This window comes from Peromyscus maniculatus, chromosome 4, assembly GCF_049852395.1.
Source record: "Peromyscus maniculatus bairdii isolate BWxNUB_F1_BW_parent chromosome 4, HU_Pman_BW_mat_3.1, whole genome shotgun sequence".
NCBI lineage: Eukaryota > Metazoa > Chordata > Mammalia > Rodentia > Cricetidae > Peromyscus > Peromyscus maniculatus.
Window position 1 is genome coordinate 145,807,487 of NC_134855.1, and position 21,249 is coordinate 145,828,735.

General features: G+C 40.9%; 1 protein-coding gene across 7 annotated transcripts in view; it reads left to right on the top strand.

Annotated features, from left to right (window-relative positions):
- Ptprt (protein tyrosine phosphatase receptor type T) overlaps positions 1-21,249 on the top strand; it is a 1,096,883-nt gene that overhangs the window by 921,514 nt on the left and 154,120 nt on the right. For 4 of the 7 annotated variants that reach the window (XM_042276726.2, XM_042276732.2, XM_042276733.2 and 1 more), the window contains exons 14-15: positions 4,775-4,910; positions 17,218-17,247. In XM_042276726.2, the coding sequence (XP_042132660.1) occupies positions 4,775-4,910; positions 17,218-17,247 (166 nt within the window). The remainder of the gene's footprint in view (positions 1-4,774; positions 4,911-17,217; positions 17,248-21,249) is intronic. The other 3 variants (XM_042276734.2, XM_076571222.1, XM_042276729.2) reach the window with 1 other exon arrangement.

Below are 21,249 nucleotides of genomic sequence, written 5' to 3' on the forward strand. Positions count from 1 at the left end.
CTTTGATTTACCAGCCTAGATCATGGCACCTATGGAATGATGATCATCTTGGTAGGCAGCCCTATGAGAAGCCAGCCCTGTTTTGCTTCCCTATAACTCTGAACTCAGCTCTCATTCTGAGTACCAAGCATCTACAGTGCCAGACCTGAGCACATAACACTGACTGCCAACAGAAGTGTCACTGATACTTCCTGTGTCCCTATCCCTCTGTTCTACTTCTTGGGTCACCCATAGATCTTGTCTTATCTTTTCCCTAGAGTCATTCTTTCCATATGTCTATTGCCTTTGTATTGCCAATGCCATTCATTTACGAACAGAAAAGCAAGTCTCTAATGACTACTGAAAATTATCTCAGAGAATGCTTAAGTGAAAGTTGAGTTTTCTGCATGTTCTTGTTGTTGTATCTGAGCCTGAATGGACCAAAAAAAGCATGGTCACCATGAAGTTCATTCTTTCAGCTCTGAGGCCTTTTAGTTAACTCACTGAACTTTTCTAAACTACTGAGCTGTCACATTTCACATGACTGCCCACAATCTGGATGCTTCTCTGTGGCCCTCAAGTGAGTACTATTGGTTGGTCATGGTCACTGCTAAAGGGACTCCTACCAGAAAAATATTGGTCTTTGGGCAAAGGTTTCCTAACATTTAACTAAGAACTTTACTTACCTTGGAGCATGGCACCTGATCCTACCCTGGAAACAGTGTGTGGCACAGCCAATCATTCCCTGCTTTGGGAAATGCATCTTCTGTTGGTTCTAGGACACCATACTCAGCCAGGTTTTCTTTCCCTGTCTGGAGGCACATGTTCTGTATGCAGTTTTGTCTGCCTCTGCCCACTCCCTGGACACTGCTGAGCTACAAGTGTCTCTTCCAGGCCTGCTTCTCCTTTTACTTGATATTCCCTTCCTAGGTGATTACATTAACTCCCATGCTGCAGATACTATCTATGGATATTTAAGAATTGATTTTTTTATCTACAGCCAAGACTTTCCCCCCAGAGCTCTAGACACTCACTTTTAGCTACCTACCTTCAATTTCAAATTACTCTAGACTCAAGCATGGTTTCACTCTAGCCCCCTTTTTGTGCAGTTCCTCGAAGCTGTAGATCCCACTATCATCTACCATGTCATGAAAAACAAAACCTGTGGCCACCCTTGTGATTTTTCCCCCTTTATTCCCCTCACTCCATCTATCACCAGTTTTCACTATATTTATTTCAGGTAATTATCCCTTTTACTACATCTCCAAATCCACACTGCTATTTTTTTTGAGTCTTTGTGACTATCATCATCTACCTGGGTGCCTATAATAATCTCCAAACTCATTTCTCCAAGTCACTTTGTTTCCACATTGAAGTTGAGATGATGAGATGATATGCTGGAAACACAAATCTGATGCCATTATTGCCCCATGAACAGTGTTTAGATGGCTGTCTGTTTTGCTTGGGCTACAGAACAAAACCATCATCATAGTGTACAGTGTCATGTGTGAACTGGCTCCTGCTTCCCTCTCCAGCATCTTTCTTAGCTTTTTGACACCTTTAACACTACATTTCTGTCATACACTAGGTTCCTTGCCAGTTACACAGCCTGACCCAGAGTGTCTACTATACTGCTCCTGTAGGCTTCCATTGTCTAGCTACAGCCCTGAAACTTAACCTGCTGGCCATTTCCTCCCAGAAGTGACTTACTTCCCTGTTATGCTCTTTCCAAGGGATCATGTGCCTCTCTGTCCAAACCCTTAACAAAGCTGAAAGTTGCTGTCTTAGTTAGGGTTTCTATTGCTGTGAAGAGACACCATAACCATGACAACTCTTATAAAGGCAGAAAAACATTTAATAGGGGTGACTTAGAGTTTCAGAGGTCTATTCCATTGTTTTCATGGTGCAACATGGCAGCATGCAGACAGACATGGTACTAAAGATGAAGCTGAGATTACTACATCTTGACTTGCAGTCAACAGGAAGTGATCTGTCTCACTGGGTATGGCTTAAGCATAGATGAGATGTCAAAGCCTGCCTCCACAGTGACACACTTCCTCCAACAGGACCACACCTACTCCAACAAGACCACATACATCTCCTAATAGTGCTACTCCCTTTGGGGGACATTTTCTTTCAAGTCACCACAGTTGCCATTACTAATTATTGATTTATTAAGTATATTCTCATGGTTATAAACACCAGTGAGTGCAAACTCTCTGAAGACAGGGAGCATGTCTGTTTTGCTCATCACGATGTCTCCAGATGCCTGCCACTGGTGAATGTTTGCAAATACTTACTTACCTAAGGAGTGGGGAATAAATCTTATTAGACCAGTGACAACAGGGTTCTTACAAAAGAAGAGGTTCTCAGGGGATCTCATCCTTGAACTCCCAGCCTCTAGAACAGGACTTTGGAACAGGTACTAAGCAAAGTTTAATACTACCAATGATTCAGTGATCTAGAGTTAACCTTTCCTCTAATTCTGAATATAAATACTGTCAGTATTGGGGAGCCTTGTGGTTTGAGGTGCTCTCTTTCCTTTGGGCTTGGTATATTATAGACTAGCTTTTTCTTAGAAATCATAACTTCAGTCTCATAAACAGAGGCTACTTAGGAGCCACTCAGAAACACCCCACTCTGCAATATCAGACTTCCCTGACTAAAGATATGTTGGCTATTTCCACATGCACCAGGAAGTCACTGGGCTGCAGAATAGTGGAACCTTGTCAGACAGCCCTAGAGTTGGGTGAGTTGGTTGGTCTTGACTATATGTGGTAGAAGTAATGAATAAAATATATCACCTTTAACTGCTTCTAGGGAAAGGCTTTTTGACCATACAGAGACTATAGTTTGGACCCAGCACTTGGACACACAGGATCTCAAGACACATAACTGAATGAATAAATAAATCATTCTGCCCTCTGCACTTTTCTGACATTCCACAACCATCACAGTGACTGTGAGGAGGAGTTCTTTGCTAGACACTGGCTTTGTAGCAATGAAAAGGACACAATACCTACTCTTGAAAGCTTCCCATTCCCACCAAGGATGCTCAACTAAGTAAAACAGTTTGCCAAAGTTGACTAAAGTTTGAGGAAAGTGCCTGGAGAGAATATGCACTCTACACTCATAAGCAAAAAATAAATAAATAAATAAAAATTGAGAAGTATCAATGTGCTGGAGGCCTGCTCTTAAACAGCAGTGAGTTTGGGGAGTCAGATTCGCAGTTCTGTGTTGAAAAGCAACCTTTCAATTCAATGCTCAGCTAAGTTCTATGAATACATGACTGAAAGCAAGAGAAAACTCAACTTGGTTCCATGTGGACAAATGTGTGTGGGCAGAGACATCATCCCTTTAGCCAAATACCAAACAACCGCGCACATTTAGTGAGCCCCTCTTATGAGTCAGGATCTGTGCTAACATAGAAAACTAAGATGAAAGAGGCATAATGCTACCCGCGAGGAGCTTGCAGACCAGTGGAAAAGACAGATGTGAAAACAAGCAACTAATAATACTAGTACATTGTGGTAAGAGAGATTGTGAGGTATGTGCAAAGGGTTATAAAGTGTTATCAGAATTTAGAGGAGAGAGAAACTCTGCCAGAGGCACAGGAGGCCACAGAAGGTATATTGGCTGATGAAGGATGAACTGGTGCTGATGTTGCAGAAAAGTAGAGATGAGTTTGGAAAAAGGTGCTTCTGACTTTAAACTGCCTCACAGGAAAAAGAGAAAAAAATGTGATTCTAATGGGGAAATAAAGACAGCAGGAGAAAATTGCCCTAGGATGCTGGTAGCCCATGGACTATCTCCAGAGTGTCTAAAACAGGAAATTGCCTTCCATTCTTAGTAAACATGGAGAAGCTGGGCTCTGCCTTTCTTTGCTTACTTACTTTTGCTAAGGAGCAAGCAAAACAGTCATTTAAAGATGGGGAATGAGGTGTTAGGGGTTTCTGAAGCTGAATTCAAGGTTTCTCACCCTAAGGCCTAAATTTGGAGTCACCAACCTGGGGGATCTTGCTCCTGACATTAGCATCACCCATGCAATTTCTAGCAAGGCCTTTCATTTTTTTTTTTTTTGGCTTTTTGTTTTTTGTTTTTTGTTTATTTTTCCCATATATAAAATTAGAAAAACAATGTCTGTCTTTGCAATTATCTGTGAGGATTGCTCAAGTTAGAGTCCTGAGTCACCCACACAGGCCTAAAGACATAATAAGTGGCCAGTTCCTTTACCAGAGATTGAATCAACATGTTAGCATATAGTATTACATAATTGCCAAAATTGAAATATTCATCATGTTTTCTGAACCCAAGGCAATTCCTTTTAATCCACTATTCTTTTCCCTACTGTTGGCTTCTTATAAAAAATAAAACAAAAAGATCCCTTAGATCACAATGATTTTAACTGTTACTTAAACATAAAGCTATTATTTTCATTACATAATCTGAAACATAATTCTATGAACCCAAGAACTGAATGGTAAGCCAAGGTTTGAACACTCATAGCAAAGCAACATAATGAATAAAACCTTATGGTCCCTCATGGCAAGTATGAGAAACTCTTCTGATTGCTTAGAATGTCAGTTTCTTCATCTCTGAGAGGACATCATACTTATCCCAACCTCTTAAGGAATTAATTCTCAAAGGGGATCACATAGAACAATATATCTGAAGCGCTCAGCACAGTGCCTGGCACATAGGTAGCTTTAATAAGTAGACACTGTTGTCACTGTCACTGTTGCCTGGTCACATGTGAGCCTTTTTAACATCTTCCTCCTTCCCCTTTCCTCTCAAGGTGCCTCCACCCAGAACTCTAACACTGTGGAGCCAGAGAAGCAGGTGGACAACACGGTGAAGATGGCAGGTGTGATCGCTGGCCTCCTCATGTTCATCATCATTCTCCTGGGTGTGATGCTGACCATCAAAAGGAGGTGAGCCTTGGCGCTGCCTAGAAGATCCTGCTGACCCCATGACCCCTCACTACCATGTGGCCAGGCAATTTTTCTGTCAATTGTTGTCCAGTAGTGCTTTTCCAATAGGATCCTTGAGTTCCTCATGCTATTGCTTGAGAGACATGTGTTGCCTCCTTGGCAAGTGGCTTTGAGAAGACCAGCTTTTAAGGTGGTCAGTGATTCCTATTGCTCCCTTGTTGTGTCATGGAGTCTGGTTATGATGAAGTTAGTCTTCTCGGAATTAGCTACTCTGTATGATTTCTGATGCCCCCAAGATGGTTGGGGAAGTCCAGGAATGCAGGTGAACACAGTAAAATAATGAATGCTTCACCGTTTCTCTCCCGCATTTCCTCACTACCCACTGGTCAAGAGCAGCCTCTCATGCTGCTCTCACAGCCTCCAAAGGAGTGAGACTCCACAGATTCTTGTGCTTGAGACGCCTTCCTACTCCACGTCTCACCAAACCTTCCCAGCCAGTTATTAGCGCTTATCTTCTGTCAGAATGTTTCCTTGGGCACCTATGGGCAACTAATACAGTTTTCCTTATGTTGTATGTATTTTCTTTCAAATTGCATTGCTGATAAAAGCAAGGGTACCAATACTTCCTTTACTGCCAAGATTCAACCTCCCATCCTCATCCTCTACTTAAGATATAGTCACAGGATTGAAGATAATACAGGTCTCATGACCATCTCTGTTTAGTTTTTACCTGTCACTGTATTGGCACACTTTACTTCCCATTTCTGTGTCTTCTCAGTTTCACTGATGGGCTTCAGTCATGGCCTCCATCTTCCTACTTTCCAGGCAAATCTAAGAAGGCATCAACCATATTATAGTAATGTCTGTTAGAACCCCATCTTTCGCCAGGTGGTGGCACACGCCTTTAATCCCAGCACTCAGGAGGCAGAGGCAGGTGGATCTCTGTGAATTCTAGGCCAGCCTGGTCTACAGAGCAAGATCCAGGACACGCACCAAAACTACACAGAGAAACCCTGTCTCGAAAAAGCAAAAAGAAGAACCCTATCTTTTCACAATTCAAACAGTACTTTATGTTAGTCTTTAAATTTATGCCTGATACTGGGGCTCTGGGTTTGGTTAATTGTGGAGTTCGGGACAACTAGAATGATAAGGATCAGGGAATTTCTACCATCTGCAAGTTGAGACACTTTGGAACTTGTCTTCCACCAGAAAAAAAGAAACTAAATTCCCCCCAAAACAACTCTAGCTTCTACTCAAAGTCACATGAGTACCAATGAAGAAAAAAATTGAAAAGCAATGTCCTTATTTCCAGTCACCGATGACTCAGAAATGCTGGTGCTGCCTTCATCTATGCAGCCAGCCTTTTCTCAGCCATGAAGCCACCAGTATGTCCTTGTATGTCCCTCTCTCATAGTAAGGCTTTGATTCAGCCAGTCTTCTTCATCGCCAGGATATCTTCTTGCTAGGACTTGGTCTTTAATTTATATATTTTATCTAATGCCACCATTTCTTTTCTCATGTAACCAGTAACTCATGCAAGAGTTAAGGTTCTCAACTAGCTATTAATTTTCCTATTGTAAAAAAAAATCTAGAGTGAAAGGAAAGTCCCATGTTATCATCAGGAATACAGAGACTTCAGAAAGCTAATGGTAGTACTTCCTTGTCATCCCATCATCACTGATAAAACATAGTCCTACTATAGGTCCCAGGGACTAGTCAATCAACCGCTATTATCTGAGGTAGAGCATGTACTTTGAGTTCTCTAGGAGTGGTAAGCATACTGTACATATAAGATCACTGACAAGTTTCTTAGCCTTACAGATGTGTTAGAGGCAGAGGTGAGTCTGGGAATGTCTACATGGGAAAAGTGGCCAATTAAATGGAATTGAATATCTTGAAATTTTCTGATTCTTTGCCACTGATTTGTAAGTCAGATATGTTCTTCCAATTTTGCTCTTTCTAATGCCTGGCTTAACCTACGTCACCACTGACTGTGAGCTTGTGAAAAAAATTTCACTTCCTTCTCAGCAGCTATTTCTGAAATGTGTGATTTTTCTGGGAGGGAGGAAAGAAATGGATTTCTGTTTCTAGGGTGAGAGTACATAGAAAGTGAGCCTTCCGTGTAGTTTTAACCTCCTCCAGGGGTATCTTTATCACCTCTCATGTCTATAAAACTGTCAGACACAACCAACAGGTGTCATGTGATCACCATTTCACCCCCCAAAGCAAAATTTAGACCCTGTGGCAATGCATAGCTTGGGGATGCTGATCTGTACTTGCATGCGTAGTATATGGACATGTTTCTGCTGGTTGATGGGACTAATTCACAGATGAGGTGAAGGAGAGATGGGGGCTAAATAAGAATACAGGAGAAATAGGAGAGAGGGGAGAGAAAGGAAGAAAGAGAAGGTAAGGCAGGGAAGGGAAAGAAAGAAATTCAGCACAGGCCTGCTTCTTCCTACTAATCCACAGTGTTTTCCCATGTCTAGAGATATCTCAAGGACAGTGAAGGCCACAGTGAATTCATTCTTTCTATAGAATTCTTCTTACTCCAGCTCTATTTATAAATATGGGGACATTACTCAATTCAGTCTGTTACTAATCTGCTGCTAGCAAATATGCTACCCATAGCAACCTGAAAGGGAGAAGTTTAAAAGAACCAACACACTGGAATAGTGAATGAGCAAATCAACCCAGCTCAGGTTCCCTGTGTCAGGATCCTTTCAGAGTCCCACTGTTACCTACAGTTCCTGGGTTCAGGGATTCTCAGGGGTCAAATACCTGCTTGCCATCATATGCCCTTCACTGGCTTGAGCTTGACAAGGCCATCTCCTTGCCCTCCATGGTTATCAATGTAGGGACTGTTTTTTCTGCTCCCTATGTCTCTAAGTTTGAGTTGAGTCCATCTCAGATCTTTCCAGGCTACAGCCACACATGTTTCCATAAACATAGATGTCCCTCTTAGGGGTTCACTATCATTGATGGTAAAGCTCTCTTCTCACTCTCCAAACAACATGTCTTATTGCTAGGTGTTTCCCTTTTTAACAAAACTAGAGAGCAGGCAGAGAATGTACGTGGATTGCAAAGGATGAAAGGGAGGGCTTAATGAAGAGATTAATTTATATTTGGATGACTCAAGAAAAGAGAAAGAAAGGGAAATAGGAAGGTAAAAATCAACAAAACATGACAAATGTTTTGTAATCTTTCCATGTACTTGTTTTGTAATAGAGAGGAGGATCTTTAGAGATAAAAGCCAAATGGTGATGCCAATGGAGGTTTAAATAAGAGTTTTTATGGTTCCCAAAAGACTCAAGTTAAAGTTTAGAATTATTTTTGAGTCACTCTTAACCAGTCTTCTTTGATTGTGGAGCTATACATAATCTGAGCATTATAAAATCTGGACCCTGAGCCCTTCCCTGACACACTTGATTTCCAATGTGGTTTTAGCCATGCTCACTGCAAAATATTCATCCTTATTTTCTCTTTTGCTTCTGGATCTACCAATGATATATAGACTTCAGATGTTCCAGAATGGATGCTCCACGACACATGCCATGCCATCATATAGTAGCACATACCCTTTCTGTTCTGAGCTCCTGACAATGAGAAATTCTCATTACCAGTACCTCTCTGCAATCCAGAGCTCATTTTACCCTTTCCTTTCTTACTTTGGAGTCATTAGACTGTCTCTTCCAAAGAAATAGGCAAGCAAGAGGTTGTGAGGCAGCCTAGATTGTCCTTTAGCCTGATACCATAGAGCACTGGATATTTTCAATGCAAATTAAGATAGAAAACACAAGTTTTTGTGTCTTAACCAGTACATCTTGATGGTTGATGATGTCATTAGCCACTCCTGTCCCATATAAGAACCTCTACAAATTAGCATTTTGGGGGTGTTCTATTCCAATCCTATGCCCCCAAGTTTCAGGCAGTTCAATGTTGTGCTGCTTTGGAATTCACTTCCTGGAGTCTGAGACTGGAGTTTGTTACCATTTCTTTTCTGCCGTTGTGATATAGAACAGTCTAACCAAAATCAACTTAGGGAAAGAAAAGGTTTATTTCAGTCAACAGTGCAGTCCATCACTGAGGGCAGTCAGGGCAGGAAATCAAGCAGGTACTTGAAGGCGTGCTTGCTAACACAAAAATGAGAATCAAAACAACAAACAAGAACAATAAGATAAAACATGCCAAAACTAAACAAAAAGCTCACAAAAACAGAAAACATGGCGTGCATTAATACCCTCTACAGTTCATTTTGTGTTGCAGCCAATTTTTATGGGGACTATTCAGATTTTGTTCCATATACCTACGTGAGGAATTAGACTGTCTGATACCAACAGGAACACTCATCACACACTGTACCAAACTCATTCCAAAACTGTCACCAATGTGCTAACATCAATTCTGCAAATAACACTCACACACTGACCTAATTTCTTCATTTTCTGCTTAAACTGCTGAGTGTTCCGATTGTCACCCTTCTAATGATCGTAATTGCATAGATCTGTTGATGCTTCTATTCTGTTGATGTTTTGTTTTCATAAGTGGGAAATGAAGTTCAGAGAGGTCATATGAGTTGGCCAAGGTGCTGGGATAAGTTTAGAAATAAATCCAGACTGTGGTTCCAGAGCCCAAGATGCTAATTTTCACCAGTCCTGAAAGACTTTCAGAAAGCAAACAGATCATAGAGGTTCAGTTTTGGAAACCACTTTCCCTCTCTTGATTTTGCTATACATTATGTTTCCCCAAATGAAATATTTTGACATATTTCTTTGCCTACAAGATTCTTAACACTGTCAAACGTTCACCCCTGCATTCTTCCGAATATGACTACTGAGTGTAACATCCTAGCAAGGTCTTCCTGCATTCCAATCCCAGCAGGGTGGCCAAGTGACAGTCCCTTGCATACAGCCCCTATGCTGCCTGCACTAGTCTTCTTCTGTATGTTCATCACATAACCTAGTGGGGATTATTTTGCTGGCCTGAAGATGGAAGAGGCCCATAAGGGGCTTCTGCTTCAGGCCTCTCTCCCTAGAGTTTCCTGGCACTGTATCATATATCCTTGGACATCCACTGGGTATTTCAGAGTCAAAGTAGAAATCATTGTCTAGCTGCCAACCAGCTCCCAATCTTGTATCTCCAGCTCATTGACAGGCTCTGCTTTCTATCCTATTTATCAACCACATGAGGTTTTATCACCAGGAATTCTTCTAAGCCCACATCTTGGCATTTTGGTGGTCAGATATTCTCACTGTCCTTGGCTCTTCCCAGGGTAGACCACTAATGTGTCTACCTCACTAGCTTCTCTCACTATGATTGCTTCAACCCATTCATCCCTCCACCGCACCCAGAATAATGTTTCAAACTTCAATGCATGCTCTCTAGCCTGCTGTCTAAAGCATCAATGGCTCATGGTGGGGGTGGGAGAAATGCACAAGTTCAACTCTTTGGAGAACAGTTTCATGAAGTTCTACCCCACCACATGCTCACTGTGATTGTCCAGGTCGCCTAGTGTCACCCTGACTCCTGTGAGCTTCATTCCTATTTAATGCTTGTGTTTCTCATGTGACCTTATATTACCTATATAAAGGTCAAACTCTGGTCACCTCTCCGGTAACCCTTTCCTGGCCCCACGATCTGGATGTCCTCTGTGAAGGTCCATTTTACGTTCTCATTCACCACTGTCATCTGTAGTCACGCTTTATCTCCTCCACTGGATTACCAGCGTGGATCCTGACTCCTCCTTCTCTCAAACAGGCCTTGCAGATACTGGGAATTTCCTACAATAGACAAACAAACAAACAAACTGAACGGAATATTCCAGTGAAATTAAAACAGATGAGGGCCAGCACTATCTCTTAATGAGTATATTATCATTCAGAAAATAGACACAAATGTGAGCATCCAGTATCAGTGGTGTACCAAGTCCTAATACTCATGAGGTAACTCTGGAGGACACTGTTCAAAATATGCATGGATGTTCCATCAGAGACCACATTGTTTAGAATGAAAAACTAAATAAAAATAAAAGAGTGAGACAAATCAAAAAACCTAAGATTCATTGGACCAGCTAAAAATACAGGGCATATTATTGGGTTATAGAATGTCAGACTACTGAAACACAAAGTGTTAGAAAATTGCTCAAAATCACATGACTCTGTGACAGTACTGTGTCTCAACCTTAGGCAGTCTGATGTGGAAGTTCATACTCTTAAATAACACTGTCTAACCTGGATGTCATATAAAATGGGCCATACTAAATTGAGATGCTAAATTGTGTGGCATAATTTTTAAAAGGGTCATTGAGGTAAAAAAAAAACAGATGAAATGTGTGACCTTATACCTACCTTATACTAAATACTAAATGATTTTTTATCATAGGCTTACACCTCCCCGCACACACCTTTCTATTTGTGCTGTCTTGAGCAGCTACCCAGTCTGGACACTTGGAAGCCTGTTTATAGTTGCTCACACTTAAGTCACCTATTGACTTTGTGTATTAATCATCACCCTTCATGTTTACCTCTTATTTCCCATCCCATGATCATTGTGAAGAAAGTCCCCCACATCTCTTGTCTTGACTCTTGTTTTATCTTCTGTGGCCACGGTCCATTTCCCTTCCTACTTTTTCTTTACACTGCTCTGAGGATCATCCATCTAGAATAAATATCTGTTCATATGGCTTTGGGGGTTTCCCTGTGACCTTTAGGATGGAGACAAAGTTCCTCTGCAATATCATGACATTTGTACTTTACTCACTACCCACTCATATAAAACAGTTCCATATACCTGAAATGTTCACTCACAGGCTGGCTTCTCTGTGACTACAATTCAAGCATGGTAGATTCTGGTCTACTTTATCTTCTGTCCCCACCACCAGCTGTGTGGCCCCACATCTTCCTATCAGACTCTCACTATGGAAGAAAATATAACAATGCTTGGTAACATGGACTCTTGAAGGAAGGCTGCCTGGATACTAATACCGACCACCAGCCATGCTACTTACCCACTATGTGAATCTGGGAGAGTTACTTCTTTGAACCTCACATTTCTTATCTGTAAAATAAGAATAATAGTGTCTCATAGGGCTAGTGTGATGATCAATTGAGGTAGTCCGTGTGATTTACTTAGGATAGTATCTGATAAGTAATACCCTATTGTTTAAAAAGTAAAGTTTTTTTAACTTATTTTCACTCTTTATTCTTTGAGAATTAAACTCAATGTTTTTTGATCATATTCACCCTTCCCTCCACTCCTCAAACATTCAAAACCCCTTCCCCACCCACCCCACTTTATATTCCCTTTAAAAACAAACACATCAAATATAGTTGATGCTGCTCATATACCCTTGGCTGTGTGGCCTTCTACTGGAGCAGGTTGGTCCCATCAGGGACTACACCCTTAAAGAAAACTGATGTTCCTCCCACACGTATCAACTGCCAACAGCTCCTCAGCTAGGGTGTGGACTTTGTGCCTACCGCCTCTCTTCATGATGGGATTCTGACTGGCTTGAGCTTTTGTGGGCCTTGTACATTATATATACCATCTTCTATGCATTCATCCATGCAGCTACCTTGCTATGTGTACTGTTTCCTTCTAGTCTCTACCCCCTCTTACAATCTTACAATCTCTTTGCCCCTCTTCTGCTATGGTCTTACACTAGTATCTGGTACATAAATGATTGCCTTCTATTTAAGTGGTAGCTATTATTATTGCCTCCTCTATAATTTTCTTACCTGGCTTTCATAGTAGACCAGGTGGGTTGGATTAGAATCTCATTTGTCTATTTATAGGACTTGGCAGAGACAGGTATATTCGTAGACACTCAGGAAATTTTTTAGATTAATAATTAAATGATGTTTGAGTAGATGATGAATGTGCTGTTGGATGGATGAAGGGCTAAGTGAGTGGATAAATAGATGAATGGGTTGGTTTGTGCCCTGGGTAGATAAATAGAAAGACAAATTGTTAGGTGGGTGGATGGATGGATGGATGGATGGATGGATGGATGGATGGATGGATGGATGGATAAGTTTATGGGCTAGATAGGTGGGTAAATGACCAAATGTGTGGTTACATAGACAGGTTAGCACTGTTAAAATGATATAGAGCAAAGAGAAACTCTACCTGAAGTGTTGTCAGCCAGCTAAAAGGCGATTCTGCAGTATGTGATTTATTAAGTTTGGGATATTGTTTTTTTTCCCTTCCTAAGCACAGCTGTCTTTGTGTTCAGGATTTTTGGTTTCAAGCAATCTGTTATCTGCAATCTCACTGTATCCCTGTAAATTCAGACCTTCAGTAAATCTTCTTCAAGGTTTAGAGAATATACACAACACAATATGTAAACTGTGTTGTGGTCACAGAGCAAATACCTGTGACTTTGCAGCTTGGTTAAGAAAAGATTACCCATTATTAGAAGACCACTGCTTATTGACATTCTAGGAGTTTCTTTGACAAGAGACAGCACTAGCTTTGGTGGCCTCCAAGATTACTCAGAAAAGCTTTCGGGAACAGGCACTCTGTTTAAATGGGAGGAAGGAAACACGTTGTTAGGAGGTGGCCTCAGAAGAGGTGAACCTTGAAAGTTGAGAACAAAAATTCAGAGGATCAGAATACTAAAGAGAGCCTTCTGCCTAAGAGGAAGTAGCTGCCAATAGAGAAGAAGCCCAGCTCAGGACAGAGCATTCCAACTTCTCCACAGGTGCACAAAAATCTTTGACCAAGTGAGGAGTGCCCTCTTAGAGCTTGGGTTCCTCAAATAAAAGTAATAGTAACAATATATACTTTTGTAAGGAAGATTTAAGAGCTGAGGCATGGGGCATCATCAGGTCTGGTCCATTTTTGGAGCCCTGTTTTCTTATGTCCTCAAGCAGTGTAGGCTACATGGTGGTAAAGAACATGACCTTTGGAGAGATGATGTCATCAAGTCTGGATACTGGTTGTGTCATCTTCACCTCATTTGCCTCAGTTTACTCTTTTACAAAGTGAAGATGATAGTATCTATCTCTTTGGATAGTTGTAAGGGAATACACAAGCCAATCTATGATAAGGGCATAGGACAGTGTTGGTATCTAGTAAATGCTACCTATATATTTGATTTCATTTTATTATTATTGGTAACTATTTTCACTGTCCCCTAAAGTTTGTACATTGTCCCAGTGATGAAAGAAAGAAGCAGCGATTTTTTTGTTTGTTTAGTTTTGAGACAGGGTTTCTCTGTGTAGTTTTGGTGCCTGTCCTGGATCTCACTCTGTAGACCAGGCTGGCTTCGAACTCACAAAAATCTGCCTGGCTCTGCCTCCTGAGTGCTGGGATCAAAGACATGTGCCACCACCACCCGGCAGAAGCAGCAATTTTTATATCTGTAGATGAGGTGAGAGATAAAATACCTTTCATCTATCCTTAGCATATTCCAAATATAGATTCGTATTGACTAATATTAATTTAGATTAATGTAATTTTTGAAAAATATTATATATTATGTCATATCTTATTTGGATATAATCTAAATAAAGTCATCTATTATAAATTACCATATAGCTATGGTTACTCTTAGGAATAGATAGACACTGCTTCCAATGTTTGAGATGGAGAAATTAGAACATGGAGCTATTTAATTACTTGTTCCAGACCATGCATCTGTAAATGATAGTACTGGCATGCTCAACCTTCTTGTACCTCCATGACCTGAAAGCTATTTGAAATGTCTTTCATGTGTGGCAACAACTTAGTATATGGATGAGGAAGCAGGTTGAGGGTGGGGATGGGGAGTCTACTTTTCTAAAATGTCACAGTGAGCAAGTGAAAGAGCTAAAATTAGAACACCTGCCTCTTTTTCTCATTTTGCTGAAAATAGGTAAAATGATTAATCTAGTTCTATTACTGTAACAAAATGCCTGAGACAGGGTAACTTACAAAGAAAATACACCTGTTTCTCATAGTTCTGGGTAAATCCAATGGCATGATGCCAGCATCTGCTTAACTTCTGAGAAGGGCCTTCTTGCTGCAACATCACATGGTGGGAGAGCATCATCCGCTGAACAGACTGAGGATGTCTCCCTTTTCTTACAAAGCCACCAGTTCCATTATGCCCCACCCCACCCCTGCCCTGACCCTGATGTTCTTTTCTGGTTTCAATCATCTCCAGAAGAAGATCTCTGATAGCATCAGATTTTGAATTGGGGGCTCAATTTGCACCATCAGCTTCCAAAGAGATGGTCAAGCCATAGCAAGAGATGTTTGGATTCTGAGCTTTCAGCCTCTAAAAAATAACATTTTCAGCACTGTACCAGCTGTCGGTGAAGCAGAAAAATAATCAGTGGCAACCTGTGTGGCTAGTGAATGGGGATTTGATGACTCACATGAATTTATCCAATTCCTGTCCATCACAGATATGAGTCTTCCCCTTTCATTCTCCAGGGCCATTATTCATTTGGTCTAGGATGCTGAACAATTTTTTGTGGGGAGTGAGGTCACTGAGTCTTGCTATGCTGTGGTTCATTTTCCCCAGCTCAGCCTACCAAGCAAGCACAATTTCTTTCTGTTTTCTTACTACTCAGTTTTTTTCTGGACTTTTAGGGTTGTTGAGTTGGGCTTTGATAGCCCTGCCTTGGAGGCTTTGGCTACTTCTGACTTGAAAGGTGGAAATCTTGAGCTCTGAATATGTGTTCTCACCTCTGTGGTCTGAATATGTGTTCATACCTCTGTGGTCATAAAGACAGAGTCTTCCTGTGACAAGCAAATGGGATAATAATTACAACTAATCAAATCATTCAATGAGGAAGGGAACTATTCTTGCTTACTCAGGAGGATATTTGGGGACCTGAATTTCCTAGCAATCTTTCTCAATCCTCAAATGCATCACTTATTGTCAGTGTAGCTAAATCTGATGTGAAATAAAAACATCCCTGTTTATTTTCTTACAACCTAAGATAAATTATGACAAGGGGAATATAATGGACATACATGAAGGTTTGCAAATGCTTAGAAGCCAGGAGCTAGTAGGGACATTAAGAGAAGCCTGAAGGAAGTGATTTTTCAAGCTTCTATTGAAAGCTTGAATTCTTAGCCATAAGAAATGCTAGATGATATAAAATAGATACAAATTGAGGTGCCCTGGCTTTGATGAGCAGTAGAGGACCAGCAGACCCATTTTCATATCTTCCCTCCCTTTGCCCACTCTGAAGAACTCTTGGCATCCTGGAATACAGTTGGAAAACCATTAGCAGTAGATGAGAATATAAAGGCAGAGTTTATTCAAGTTAGAATCTGGTGACATTGAGGCTTAGAACTCTTCTAATTTCCTCCTCAGTACAGTGTTCTTTCATGATGATGTTAAAGTTTGTCCTGGTCCTACTATGTGACAAACAACCCCCAAAACCTAATGACATAAAGAATTACTAATTTGTATTCTACCTAGGTCTTCACTTTGGGTAGGGCATAAAGGAAACATGTATCTGCTCTGTGAAGCTCAAGGTCTCAGCTAAGATAACTTGTTTGAATTCTAGCTTGGGCTGGAAGAACTAGAAAGTATCTGGTCATTCCTTTCTCTTTGTGTAACCCCAGGGCTTCCATGTGATCTGTCCAGCATGGCAACTTTGGGAAAATTGAATTACTTATATGGACACTCAAGCATCCAATAGAGTCCCCAGCAAAAGGGACTACATGGCTTCTTCTTTTCTAAAACCTAGCTTAGAAATCCCAGAACACAATCTTACTACATTTTGTCATCCATGACTCATTACTACGGTCTAGATACATAAGCCTGGAAATGTGGATGACTGGGAAGCTAGCAAGGATGCAGCCTGGTTATTTCCCTGTTTTGGACATGACCTCTTACAAAATAGATGTGGATGTGATCTTCCGTGAAATAGTTAAGATGAAAGGTGCTGCTGTGTCTGTTGTTGCTTGGCTCCTAGGAACACTGGAATGTGAAAGTTTGGTAGTCTATTTCTAGGATGCCATAGAAAGCTACCTAAGACCTTCAAAAGTCCATAATTATAAGGAAGTTTGTTTTAGCTGTCCATAAGGAAGAACATTCAGACAGTGCAAACGGCCACCAAGAAACTTGGCTTCCTCTGCATGTGGCAGAGACAAGAGTCTCTGTCAGAGGGGAGGTCTCTCACTTCTTCCACCACTAATAGCAGCTGATGTGTAAGAAGCTGCATCTCTTTGAGCTTAGGGTTACTAAAATGATGTGCATTTCTAAGAATCATGATTTCATATAAACCTAATTCTTCTTTGTTTGTCTTTTCTTTTTCCCCCCCTTTTGGACATTTCCTTCATCTGACTGCCCATCAATATATAGAAGAAATGCTTATTCCTACTCCTATTACTTGTAAGTATCGAGCCGGTGTTAACTGCTTTGTGCTCCGTAAGAGAGGCTGTAGCATGCATTTCCTCCTGCACCAACTGGTTGATTGTCTGTTGGCCTCTCATAGCCACTTCTGTCTAGTCATCTATAGTCCAGAAGTTTTGATTTTGTATGGATGCTTTTCCGTTTGAAAATGCTCTGTCACTGTTCGTGTCCATTCTGTTTCTGTCATCCTGATTTTGCCCTTGTACCTTTGGAGAGATGTGAGGGGCTTGTTCTCCTTCGTGAGTCTCAGTTTCTAACGAGCAGCACCTCAGTTCCAGAAGGAGGGGAAGGTAAGACAGAATCACAGATCTCAGGAACTTCTGAGTCCCTTTGTGCCTCTTCAGGGAAGGAGTAGTCTTGGGGACTCAAGGGATAGAAAAGAGTCCATTGGCTCTTTCCACTATACCAGGGAGACTACAGGGAGTCATGACTTTATCCAAATCCAGCCTCGAGGATGACAGAAACATCCAAGGTCTTGGCGTTAAGCTGGAATTCCCTGTTTGGCGTTTAACATTACTTATGTCACTTCATCAGTGCGTTTTGTTCACAGTTAATGATGGCTGTCACCTTTTTACCCCTACTAAATAAAGGTGATTTTGTTACTAAATCAGAGATTTTTCAAAACATGTGGGTAAAGGAGAAAAACTTTATATAATAGATCCTTGCTGATAAAAAGCTGGGAAAACCACTGAAATACTCCCATATTCTGAGTCTACATCTCTGGATTTAGAGAATGAGGTTCATAGAGAAATCTAAGAGCTTATCACATATTCAGCCTGCATAAAAATAGGAATAGAGCTCAGAATTCCAAGATCTTAGTAAACAGTATTGCCCTCCATTCTAGGTCTTCCCTTACCCTTGGCAAACACAGCCTTGTGAGAAAGCCTTGCCTCTCAATTGCCTTCTACTGAAACCTCCACAGGTGGAGATGGAGCCAGAAAGTGGCTTCCCCACCCATTCTGCTCAGTTAGTACCAAGCTGGGGGCACAGAAGATACTATCATCACCATCGTTCATACGGGGATCAATGTTCTCCACCACGACTACCAAAGGTCCTAGAACATTTACCTCACCTGTTTATTCATTCAGCAAACACACACTGATTATGCACACTACATTCCAGTTAGAGTGTTGGAGAAATAGCAAGGACCTTAAGCCTCACCCTTGTTCTATATGATATGTCACTGTAGAGAAGTCTCTGCAATATTTTGTCATTTAGAGATATGTTGTAGGTAATTTAATTTTTCTCTAGAGCATTGTCTTTCCATACCCAACCTCCAAAAAATACTTGGCCAGAGATGAACCACTTAAGCACCAAAGAGCCTGAACAGACAAGGCACACTTAGTCATCCTGAGTAAGGGAAACTACCAACCCTGCTCAGGTACCTTGTGTATACAATAGCTTACTAAGCCCTCATCAAAGTACAGTTCAATAGGCAAGTCATTCTAAAGTCACTCAGCAATAAATGGAAGAGATAGTGACTTGTACTGGAAAGAGAAACATCTGGGGAAGGGAGAAATGGTTGGGAGCACAGAAGATAAATATGACTATAGGTATGTGTAGTCTGAGGAAACTGGTAGAATTCCCAAGTAAAAATGTCCCAGGCAACCTCGGGAATACAGAAGCATAATTTAGGCAGGAGGGGGATGTTTGGAAGCGTCCTCTGAGGATGACAGAAGAGAATATGGGGTGAGGCAATTAAGACTAGAGAAAGAGTAGGAGGAAAACAGAGAGTGAAGTGCCGAGTTTCCCAAACTGATCATGCGTAACAATTTCCAGGCTGAGGTTTGGAGGGGAGGTGCAGGATGGCAAAGCAGATAGATGATAGGAGGGAAGAGAAGAAGTCATTAGCTATAGAAGATACTACAGAGGAAGGAGGTAGAAGGTGAGGGGACAGCCTGGTCATTCCAACACCAGGAGTCACTTCTGAGAGTTGTGGGGTAAACAGTGGACACAGAAGAGGCTGAAGATGCTGTAGGTGGGGAAACCATGCAAAGCAGGGCCTGGAGGCAAGCTGTTCGGAGACACAGGTCAACCTGGAAGAAAGAAAGATGGGTCTGGACCACTGGACTGAAAAAAGGCATGGAAGTGGGGGACGGAGAATGTAAAAAAAAAAAAAATGGGTCAGCAAGATGGCTCACTAGGATAAAGTCCTCACTCTCAAGTCTGAGAACCCAAGGTTGTTCCCCAGAATCCACAGTGGAAGGAGAGAACCCACTCCTGAAGTTGTACTCTGACTTCTATATGCATGCTATACTATGCACGTATATGCACTCTCTCACATACACATAAATATAACAAAAGTTAAGAAAATATCAGACAAGAATGAAAGACAATGATGGTCTCCAAGCTCCCCAGATATGAAAGCCTTACTCTAATTACTAGGGTAGATCCTGAGTGGAAGCCTCCTTATTCAGGGCACAGATGAGCAACCTCAGCAGTTGGAGGGGCTTGTGGCAAATGCAGCATCCAGGACACCAGACTAATGTCCTGAATTAGAACCTGCACCATGACAATGTCCTTTTCTCAATAGTATCCATAATATACTGTAAGAAGCAATGAATAAACCAGAAGCCCCGTTGTCCTCTCCATAACAAATAAAAGAAAAAATAATACTCACCTCATAGAAGTCTAGAACACATTCTCTCTAAAATCCCCCAGATCATCCATAAAAACAAAGCCTCCATCATGGTTTATCTAACCAATCTTTACAATAAAGCCAATGCTAATACACTCAACAAATATTAATGAAGTGCCCACTGTGAGCCAGGCTCCTGTCAAGGTTCTAGGAATTTAGGAGTAAGAACAAAAAAGGAAACACATTCACTCATGTAGGAATGTTTAGTAGGAGGGAGATAAAATAGCATATATCATAAAAATGGGATGAATAAGAGCTAAGACAAAAATAAATTTAAAAAACACATGATAATATACAGAGTAGGAGAAATAGAGGAACTTTATCCTCAAAGAAAAACAACCTTCAAGTACCCACCGTCATTGCAAGGTTATACACATAAGACCAAATTCCTCAAGCATTTCCTAGAAGGGACTGTAGCCACAAGTTTTCTGTGTCCTGAAGCTGCTCAGTCCTAGGTAAACATATTGATGATTATATTAATTACAAACTGTTTGGTCTATGGCTCAGGCTTATTATTAACTAGCTCTTTCATCTTAAACTAACTCATTTCTATTAATCTATGTATCACCACAAGTCTCATGGCTTTTCCTGTGTTTCATTACATCTTATTCCCCTGACAGCACTCAGCATCTCCCTGAGTCTGCCTTTCTTCTCCCTGTCTCTTTGTTTAGATTTCCCACCTGGCTCTAACATGCCTTGCCATAGGGCAGAGCAGCTTCTTATTAACCAATGGTAGCAACACATTCACAGCATACAGAAGGACCATCCCACAGTACTTCTCCTTTTATGTCTAATCAAAAAGGAAGGTTTTCATTTTAACATAATAAAATTACATATAACAAAATAGTTACCAATCTTAAATTATAGTTACAATATCTGGTCTATTTGTATTTGGCAAAATCACAGAAAATATTCTATCATCTATCCTATTTTTATGAGTCTAAAGTTTATATCTAATTTATCTTTTATTATAACCAAGGAAAACTATAACTATAACTATTTAGTCTTCAGCTCCATCAAAGACCCCAGAAGATATAATATTACCTAAGTAAACTGGAAGTGCATTGTAAGCAAATTTCAAAATTCTAGAAATAACAGAGACATCTGGCTGCCTGGACAGTCATCCAAAGTTTCTCTGCAACATTGGGACATCTATCTTTAGCCTACAGGTCTAGAGTCTCTGGCATACTTTTCAGTGAAGCAAGAAATTTGAAGAACTGTTCTGCCCATTGGCAAAGTTCATCAGTCACTTCCTCTGTGTACTGAAGAATGTCTGGCAGTTTCTTCTGTGAAGCAGGAACCTGAAGGACCATCTCACCTTGTTTTAGCAAAGTTCAATGGTC